We start from the raw sequence: 10771 nt of genomic DNA on the forward strand, positions 1-10771 counted from the left end.
AGAGCCATAATAGACAAAAAAATTAATGCATCACACGTGTTAAGATACAGCTGGCTGTGATTATACACCTGGCCAGTAGGTGGTGTCGTGTGCACATGAAGCTCCAAGAAATGAACCCTTTCTCGAACCAGTTGGCTCAAGTGGTTCAATGCCTCATGAGGCTTCATCTCACCATCACTAATTTATGCTCCGTGGCCACCCCTGGCGATGTCCTGGCCACCCCACCGGCCAGTGTAAATGGTAGTAGCGTCAGTTTAGCATTTCATCCCATTATGCACAGCCAGCAACACCGCTGCTCTTCTTGACTTTCTTGCGCACCGTAGCTCACCCTGCTGCTCCCCCTCCCCCGCACGCCCGCCCTCCCCCTCCCTTCTAGCCGCTGCTGCGTTCTCGGACAACTACGGCTCAGCGCGTGCCCGCCTTCAACGGTGATAAAAGGAATTCATAGAGAAAGCAAATACGACTAACGGTAAGTAAATACGTCAAATCATTTGTTTGTAAAACAACTGTATCAGCTCCTCTTACAGCGGCTTTTGGTGTCTTTTTGACAAGTTTTCAAAGAGTTACGTAGCTACCGCTGTTAGCTGGTGCTTCTGTATGATTTGTCAATTTCCAGACAACGAAGGGAAAGTCCACAGACATATGTTCTTATTTTAAGAAGAAAATAACAGTAGAAGGAGATAAAAAGATGACAGGAGAGCCACAGAGAACGAGTGAGGAGGAGGAGAAAGAGGAGGTGATAGAGGAGAGGAACAGAGAGTAGCATGATAGATAGATAGATAGATAGATAGATAGATAGATAGATAGATAGGGCTTTGTTGATCTCACAGTGGAGAAATTCACTTGTCACACGTCAGCTTAATAAACAAAAGAATGTGCCAAAGGAGGAAAAGGTGCATAAGGTATATACAGTGTGTCCACATATGTACAGTGTATCAAAAAACAAAAAATAAAGTAACAGTACAAGGAAAATAAAGCAGATATTTAGGATGACTTATGTACACTCGGGTGACTTGTATACAAATTAAATGACGTACATTAGGTTCTACCAGGTAAGAACAACAGTGAGGTAATGAGATAACTATATAGCTGAAGTCGTTTATTAAACAGGATTATTTAACTGTATTGTTGCACAGCTTATTGCACAGTGTGTTAAATAGAATTGCACAGTAGTTATTGCACATAGGACACAGAGCCAGCATTAGTAGATGACGGTGATGAGGAAAAACATCAGACAGCAGCAGATCAGGAACAGTCAGCACCATTGATCACAAAAGCATGGCAGGACTCAGCGAAAGCAGGTGTTCCTGGACCGACAGGTGAAGTGGCCATATTAATGAAATGAATTGTTTAGAAAGTAATATCCTTGGAAGAAATGTATGTTTTGTTAAGTGTATTTGTTTTTTATTGTGACGGACTCACTTTTTTATATATATATATATATATATATATATATATATATATATATATATATATATATATATATATATATATATATATATATATATATATATATATATATAAATAAATAAATAAATAAATAAATAAATAAATAAATAAATAAATAAATAAATAAATTTGTTTTATTTGTCTGACTCGAAATGCCTATAGGCCATTAATACAGCTAGAAATGATCATTACTATGGGGAGGCTGGTATTATTATTATTTATTGTTACTGTCATCATTTTAATGTCAGAATAATGGACTTTCGCTCCTGTTTCATTATAGATATATCCCAGTCAAGACTAGAACGGCCCAGGCAGCCACAACTAAAAATCTTCCCTCGAACCTGTCATGGAGACAGAAGAAGATGCTTTTCTAAAGACTGGTACAACACATATAAATGGGTTGAACTGAGTCTGGTAACCAGAGTTGGATACCTTGGATCTTTGCTGGGAAGTTATTTTTTTAAAAGTAATTATTTTGTTTCAGACCAAGTAAAGGTATAAATGTTTCTTACACATACAGTGTAACCTTGTAGTCAAAATATGACTGTTGTTCCCTGTTTTCCCTGAAATTCCTGTTACATGAAATATGTGCTTCTTCCTATAATGTTTTGTCCTTGCTTTCCAAAAGCTTTCAAATATGACTTAGTCAATTATACAATGAGGCTAACAATGTGCAAGATAAATAAATGATTTACTTGTGTATTTAATAGTTCATATGTAAGAAAGGTAAATCCATAACCTGTTAAATATTTCATACGCAAGCATTGTAACAGTAAAAGTGTCTTGGTTACTGCAAGACTTACGAAAATTACTTTTTTATTGGTTCATGCCACAGTTTGATGTTTTTTTGTGACTGTCTGTTTTTTGAACTTTAAATAAAGTACATTTGTATGAACAAGTATTTGAGTCGATTATTTTATGTATACAGGCATTTTACCATCAGCTATTTTCTAAACCTACTTATTCCTGTTAAGTCTTAGCAAGAAGGGGTTGGGTTGTGTACTGTATATAGTATAGTATATATGTTTGTAAAGGGGTTTCTATTGGCCACCCCTCGCTAGCTTTGTGCCCCATGTTGGCCACCCCGGTAAAAATAGTCTGGCTACGCCCCTGCTCCGATGCCAAGCGTACTTCACCCCACTACACCTTAGAGTACACAGTTGTTTCCAACATTTAAAAGCCCCTTCCTTTCTTCCAAGAGTGATGGCAATTTCTGTCCAGGAATTGTTAACAATGTTGATCACGGTGATCTTTATGGGCCGAATCATAAGATGCCTATATTTACGAACCTCTGGCAGAAGGAGCTGTTGCTCATCTACCATGTTTTTTACTATAAAATAAACCTGGTGATTTTACAGTAAATATCTGACTTATATTCCTCTAAATATAGTTCATGATGTAATTCTCAAATTAGCATATGGATTATCTCATTGCCTAGCATCTGTTTTATATATAAGCTTATAGAAAACTTTAATATTTGAGCTGGGTGCTGGTGAAGATTCTCAGTCATCCAGGTCATGGTCATTCCAAAAAAGTTAAAAAACAAAACAACTGGACTTTGTTTTTTAACTTTTTTTGGTATGACCATGACCTGGATGACTGAGAATCTTCCCCAACTCCCCATTACTAAGGGGGTGGGGGGGGGGGGGTGTACCTTTTTCGGTTCCATTTACATGTTATCTAAGCCATTACAAGGCCTTTGTTGGGCAGTACTATACAGCTTGGAACTCCACACTACTCCAGACATTTTGAATTGAGAAAGCTTTCTGGATGGGAAGCGAAACGTCTTCAAACTTCAGATAAAAGTCCAGTTGTTTTGTTTTTAAATTTTTTTGGATTGACTTGAGCTGGGTGTTATGATTTTTATGGTAAATATATTTTCCAAAAAGTCCTAATTAAAAAGCACCTAATTAGAAGGCACCAAAATTTTTGGACTTTCGATCAGCCAATCAAGTCTGTGAAAAAAAACAACCTGACCCTAGGTGCAGGCTGTGCAAATAGGCAAGAAATGCATGGAACGCCATAACCAAGTGGCTGGTATAGTGTACAGAAACATCTGTGTAGAATAACTGGAGACCCCCAGGTCAAAATGGGAGTCACCTCCCAAGGTGGTGGAAAATGGCAGAGCTAAGATCCTGTGAAACAGACAAAATGGTAATGGTTAACCAACCAGACATTGTGATCACTGATAAGCAGCAGAGGACAGCCGTTGTGATTGATGTGGCCATACAGAGTGATGGAAACATCAGGAAAAATGAGTGTGAGAAACTGGAGACGTACCAAGGGCTCAGGGAAGAACTAGAAAGAGCCTGGAAGGTGAAGACAACAATAGTGCCCGAGCTGGGGAAAAGGAGAGCCACCCACCCTGCTCAGGAGTATGAGGGATGAGTGAGAAAGCAGTTTTATACCGCTATAATTAGGAGAAGATGAGTTTCTAAAAGAGGTCCTAACCAATTAAAGTTAACATATTATCTGCTGTAGTGACCACTGTTTACGTGCGATATGACCTGTTTACTGTGACGGAATAAAAATCTTAGCCTGTGTGTAATGTTTGTCTGGCAGATGCTGTGACACTACATCTTAGCTCCATGCCCTCTGGATACGTGCACCCCTCTTCAAAAGACAAGATCAGACAGGTCAGTAGAACTATGGTGTATTTTATCTAAGCTGTATTTGTCTAATTTGCTAGGCAACACCTGTTACTATTAGAAATGCTATCTTTAAGTTATGTGTGATAACGCTGGAGTTTAACACAAAAACAAATGTATTAGAAAATATCAATTTAGAAGGAAAGAAATTTGATACAGGAGATGGATGTAAACTGAAAATGGCTAAATATTAAATGTCCGTAGGAAACAAACATATTCTAATATTATTTAATACAGCAATATTATTGTATTACATAATCTGTAATTTCAGTACTGTTTGAGCGGTAAATATGAATGGGTGTAAGGAAAAACGTTGCTTTGGCAGTAAGATTAAATGAGGCATTGGTCCTTTGTTTATGTTGATATAATAAAGTAAGGCATGATGCCAAGAGATGTACTTTACAGTTCCCTTTAGGAAAGTTGCTTGGTCAGTGTTGTTTGACTAGCTGCTTTAACAAATGCATTATGCAGTCTCAATGTGATTTAGGGCTGAAACCAATGATTAGTTTGATAATCAATTAGTCGGTCAATTATTTTTATTATTAATAAATGAATTGGACAAAAAAGGTTTCATTTCCACTTATTTTTTCCAAAAAAAAAGAGCATTTGAACTCAGTGCAAATAAGCGCACAAAGAAGTTGCTACTTAGGTGTAATTTTGCTTCAAATAAAGATGTTTCGGTTGACTAGATTGTTACTCAATCATTTAATAGTCAAAGTTGTCTATATAAACAGTGATTTTAACACAAGAGAAGTGAAGCTGTAAAGCTGGGGTGTGAATGTGGTTTGGTTGAACCTCACCTATTTGCTAGTGCACCTAAGCGGGAAATTGGGCGCAGCATTGCAACCAGTGCAAAAACACCACTTCTGACTATCAAATAAACCACCAGTCCATTTCATAGACTAGGCACAAGCTGCATTTGTCCTTGAACATATTTTTCTTCCAAGAACGTTTATTCTATAAATTTCTCTAATTGTTCTTACATTTTTGAGGGTGTCCTTTAGGGATGCTAATGTCTCGTTTTTCTGTAAATGTTTTTCATTTGGGTCTGCCTCTTATCATTCTGAGTATCTTACCAAAATTTCATTATGGTTACTTAACAACAGTAAAGACACTGGATTCTTAAAAATTTAGGTTAAAGTCCTGCTCCTCTCTCCCAAACAGTACTTTCACTCAGACTTTGTCAGCAAATTAAAACTTAACGTTTAATCAAGAAATTATTACCATCAGAATGATATTGTATTCTGATTGAGAGGGCTGGTTTATGATCCATAATCCGATCAGCGTCCATCTGATCACTTGTCCCGATTAACTCATGAACCTACTGCGCATGGGGGATGGGGCTGTGAACATTTTACTTTCTTTCCTTTTTAATCCAAACATATATTTTAATCCAATCAGGGAAAGTTGCTCACGTAAACTAGGTCCTGTCATTAACCAGCTAACAAGCTAACAGCCACATTACAAACTACCAGACTGACGTTAAGGGGGAACCCCAAAGCACAACTTGGCTGCGCAGGACTCCGCTCACAGCCTGCGAGCCAAGCGCTGTCGGGGTTTCCTCACTTTAAAACGCCACATGTGTAGAATATTGTAATGACTTGCCCTGCTGTTGAGCTCTCTTCACCCTAATCAATGACTCCATGTTGTTTCAGCTCCTGTATCACTGTGGTGTACTGGATCAACAAGTTTAACGGAGACAATTAAAACTGGTTGTTCACATGCAAAAGAGGACTATCAACTGATCATTAGTGTTCTGATGGCCCCTTATTGTTCCCGGAGGCCTGAGTCATGCTTGCAACTACAACATTGTATCAGGGGGACAATCGGACCCGAGGCCTCCACTCCTGTTTAACGATGGGTGGTTTCTTTTTACAAAAATGGCTTCCTTTACTCCCATTTCAAACCACTGTTCCTCTCTATCCAGGATGAGGACATTTTCATCCCTGAAAGGGTGAACACTGGCCTGTGGATGAGTGTAAACTGATGATGTTGCTCTTCTGTACTGGGCCATCCTTTTGGCCACTGGTCAGAGCTGAAGGATGCAGAGGCTACAAGTGAATAAGTCAAAATTCGGTTCTGGGATGTATGAATCCACACAGTTCATTAAACCATTTCCCAGTATTCTACAAAAATGTCTGAATAGAGTTGAGTGGAATCTCTATGACATGGGGGGTTAAGTGCCTCATTTAGATTTAAAAAGATCACACAAAATGAGTTGCTCTCAGACGTCCCTCAAAACAGGGAGGGCCTGTGGAACAACAATAACGAGGAACTCAGACTATACCATTGCAGTTCCACTTGTATAGACCACACCTGAATGATTAAAATGTAAAAAAGAAGCATATGCAATGACATCTGACTGGGGCTCCCAGATATCTTTAAACTGCAGCATTTACAAAAGTGTATATAAAATACGAACTCACCAACAAATGCCAAAATGTCTTTTACATAAATGAAAACAAGAAGACAAACAAGGTTCATTTTATGAACATGGTATTTCCAGAGATGAAAAGTGTATATTTGGACTAATTAGGATTGTCAATTTTCTAACCCAAAGAGCACACCTACTGCATTTTCCTCACCAGTTCCTTGCACACAGCTCACAGCTCAGGTTAAAGAGGAATTAAACACTGTGCAAACAGGTTGTGTTTTTTTTTCACTGTGCAGCTGTGAGCTTCTCTAATAACAGAGCAGGAGCTCAGAGGATAGAAAGACAGCTTCCATTAATGTGTGGTATGCAGGTCTTTCAGAGGGAGCTTTGATGGTAAAATGCTTTAAGAAAAAAAAGAAGTTAAAAAGAAGTTATCTGAAAGTTGTGAAGAAAGTCTGATTGTTCATAAATGTGTATTGATGAGATATTTCCATGTCCCTGGGGACATGGAAGCAGAGCCTTGATGTGCTATAAGTGCACTGCTGGGTTTGTGTCTTAACATGTTTTCCTGTAGGAGCCATGACACCCCTCCTAATGGGGGGGAGGGGGGGAAGAGAAGAGAGAGAGAACACTTGGTGTAGTCACTCTAAAAACTGTAACCAATTACTGCTTTTCCCACCGAAGAGCAGGCATTTGTCAATGTTTTGTTCCTGCTCTCAGCCCCTTTTTCCCTCAAGTTCTGGGGTATCACCTTATCTATTGGAAGTTCCACATGCTAATCATTCTTATGTGCTCATGTATCTAATCTTCTTTTCTTATCTAAAGAAAGTAGTTGCTAATCAAGTATGTGGACATTTACAAAGGAATTACCTATTCAAAGAGTTTCAGTCTGGCTTCAGAGCTCATTATGGCACCAAAACAGCTCTGATGAAGGTCACTAATGATATTCTCATGGCCTCAGATAATGGACTTGTGCCTATACTTGTCCTGTTAGATCTAAGTGCTGCATTTGATGCAGTTGATCACAATATTCTCATAGGAAGAGTTGAACATTCTGTAAGGATTAAGGGAAAAGGGCATTTCTTTCGTTGGATTGAAAAAAAATAATTTGGTCCTCCTGTAATCCATTTATCCTTAAAATATGTAATTATCCAAAGTAATAACTACCCCTTTTTCAGGGATGAGAGTGAATTCTGTGTTTTTTCCCCATATTGGAGATGAGAGGTTGGAATGATCTGTTTATTGGAATTAATACGACTAATGTTTTATGCTTGTAGCCAGTTGAAGATGTGGAAGATGGCACTTGCCCAGCATCTACTTCACCAGGTAAAGTTATTATTAATAACAGTATGGTAATTGCATAATCAGTTCTGCATGAAAACTGCATGTTATGCTGAACTGTTTATTTCACATTACAATTCACAAGAATGAAACTGCTCCAGTAATTTTACTATTTAGTTTTTTTTAAGTATCAGAATTCCAGGAAACTCGTCTGTTCCTAACCAACTTTATTTTGATTCAGTTTTTATCGAACAAAAACAACTGTAATGTGAAAATCTATGTCCACCCTATGATATGTAATGATAGAACCACTTCTCTGAAAAAAAAACAATTAACAAAGTCTCCTCTTTTTTTAACTGCTGAATGTTTTGAGGTTCCCCTTAGGAATGAATAAGAATCTATCTGTCCATTTGATGTACCCACTTTATTCTGCTCAGACTTTAAGTTGGGCTTAAAATCTGCCCAAAAACACCATTACAAAAGATTTTAGTGTCAAAATGAAGATGGTATTTAAACAACAGGAGCTAGATATTTAATGTAGACAAAAAAAGTTTCCACGTTATTGCACAACAAAAATATAGGCATTTTTCATCCTGCATTCTTCAGAGCAGCCAACTATATACTCCTCTGCTTTTATGGAGACATCCCGGTGGTTGACGATCAATTCATCTCTTGAAACCATAGCCTTAAAATAATACCTATGGAAACTGTTAGGCTTGATTTAGTTTTTTTTTTTTTTTTAGGAGCTTCGCTTGGATTTAAGTGAATAAATATGAAACCACTGTGGACTATGTCATGCATGTCTGATTGTATTTTGAAAGTTGTATTTGCAAGATCCAAAGATCTATGGAGAACTATGTAATTTTGTCCTTTGAAAACCTCGGAGTGAAAAAGAGTTAGATTTTTTTTCCTGTGATGATAAAACGATTTACACATTAGTTAACTTGTTAGATCAGACTGTGGTGCATCTAATCACTAATATTAGCTCCTCCTTTTGTCCCCTTTGTGTTCAGACTGCCCCAAACAACTGCAGATACTCACCAGTCCCTGTGAAAAATGCTGTTGCCCAGCACCCCCACCAAAGATCAGTGACCTCATGAATGACAAAGACCTGCTGGACATACTGCGATTGAAATTGGATCCAAACCACTGCACCATCAAAAACTGGAAGAATTTTGCAAGCCGCTGGGGAATGAGCTACGACGAGCTCACACTGCTGGAGCATCGGACCCAGGGCTCCTTGTCTCACAGCCCCACTCAGGAGTTCCTGTTGCGCTACAACCAGAAAACGGTCACTGAGCTTACTGAACTGTGCCGCATTTATCAGCGCATTGATGTGCTGCGGCTGCTGCAAAGCTGGATAGAGAAGGACTGGCCGTCACGCTGGCAGCAGACTCACTAATAAGTTCAAAAATGTCTATTTTATTTTTCTGCCAGGGTGTATATGTTTAATATTTCTTTTTTATATTTTTCGATCCAAGCTACAACATTTTTTTTTATGTAAATATTTAGTAAATTTGCTTTTGGAAGGAGAAGAGATGGTGAGCAGAAACTGTAAAGAATGTCATTCTTCTACTTGATAAAACTGACTATAATAAATACAAGAAACCATGATCCTAAATCCTTCCCCAACAAAGGTATAGAGCTAAAAAAAACTACGTACTTAAACGGGCCATTTATTCTTGACATGGTCTACAGTGTAATGGTGTCAGCCCTTCTTTAGAGCTGCTTGATGTTTCACATCTCATCCAATATAATGTATGAACAAAATATTATGCAGTACATCATAAGCATTGCACAGAAGCGCTAAAAATTGTGATGTAAATGAATATAATAATAAATGAGCTGCTGCGAATACTTGTTCTCTATCGCTGGCACAGCACCTCTCTTCCTTTCTGTGAAACATGCTTGGAGCAGTTCAAAACACAAGCTTTCACAGTTTAAATGTCATATCAATGTTCTAATTGTGTACATGCATTGGTTAGTATTTTCACGTCACAGCAAAATGTCCTGTAATTCATAATAATAATCATCATCTTTATTGTCAATGCAACGCACATTACAATGAAATTTGTCTCTGCATTTAACCCATTTCCTTGGGGAGCAGTGGGCTGCCACTGCGGTGGCATTCTGTCAGCTATGACATCATCCAAGGGAGACAGATCATTCGCTTATTTACATATAACATGGAAAGGATTCCTAGATCAATGTGTGCTTCTGTGCTTTGTGTCTCTAGTGTACCTATTATGAAGAGAAAAATTACAGAACTAAAAGTTGAAATAACAAACAATGCAAATTGGAGAACAGTAGAAATGAGTAGATTGAGAAAAATAGACCCCAATGTCCTCCAGCAGCCTAAGCCTATAGCAGCATAACTATAGAGGTAGCTCAGGGTAACATGAGCCACTCTAACTATAAGCTTTGTCAAAAAGGAACGTTTTAAGATTAGTCTTAAAAGTAGACGGGGTGTCTGCCTCACGGACCAAAACTGGGAGTTGGTTCCACAGGAGAGGAGCCTGATAGCTAAAGGATCTGCCTCCCATTCTACTTTTAGAGACTCTAGGAACCACCAGCAGACCTGCAGTCTGAGAGCGAAGTGCTCTGTTAGGAACATACGGGGTAATCAGAGCTCTGATATATGATGGAGCTTGTTTATTAAGGGCTTTATACGTTAGAAGGAGAATTTTAAATTCTATTCTTGATTTAACAGGAAGCCAATGAAGGGAAGCTAAAATAGGAGAAATATGATCCCTCTTGTTGATTTTCATCAGAACTCTTGCCGCAGCATTTTGGATCAGCTGAAGGCTTTGAACTGCATTTTGTGGACTTCCTGATAGTAAATAATTACAATAGTCCAGCCTTGAAGTAACAAATGCATGGACTAGTTTTTCAGCATCACTCCTGGACACAATGTTTCTAATTTTGGTGATATTCCTGAGGTGAAAAAAGGAAACTCTGGAAACCTGTTTAATATGGGATTTAAATAACATGTCTTGGTAAAATATAACACCAAGATTTT

General features: G+C 38.2%; 1 protein-coding gene and 1 long non-coding RNA gene across 2 annotated transcripts in view; both read left to right on the forward strand.

Annotated features, from left to right (window-relative positions):
- Positions 1–9613, forward strand: part of edaradd (EDAR-associated death domain) — a 48152-nt gene extending 38539 nt beyond the window's left edge. Inside the window, exons 4-6 of the mRNA XM_012852773.3 lie at positions 4012–4085; positions 7749–7797; positions 8766–9613. Coding sequence (XP_012708227.1) covers positions 4012–4085; positions 7749–7797; positions 8766–9154 — 512 coding nt within the window. The 3' untranslated portion in view covers positions 9155–9613. The remainder of the gene's footprint in view (positions 1–4011; positions 4086–7748; positions 7798–8765) is intronic.
- On the forward strand, positions 123–1828 carry LOC110366916. The gene is made up of 2 exons (XR_002427081.2): positions 123–469; positions 1730–1828. It is a non-coding gene; the product is annotated as an uncharacterized LOC110366916 (long non-coding RNA).
- Positions 9614–10771: the final 1158 nt, after the last annotated feature.

This window comes from Fundulus heteroclitus, unplaced genomic scaffold (genome assembly GCF_011125445.2).
Source record: "Fundulus heteroclitus isolate FHET01 unplaced genomic scaffold, MU-UCD_Fhet_4.1 scaffold_37, whole genome shotgun sequence".
In the NCBI taxonomy this organism is placed as follows: Eukaryota; Metazoa; Chordata; class Actinopteri; order Cyprinodontiformes; family Fundulidae; genus Fundulus; species Fundulus heteroclitus.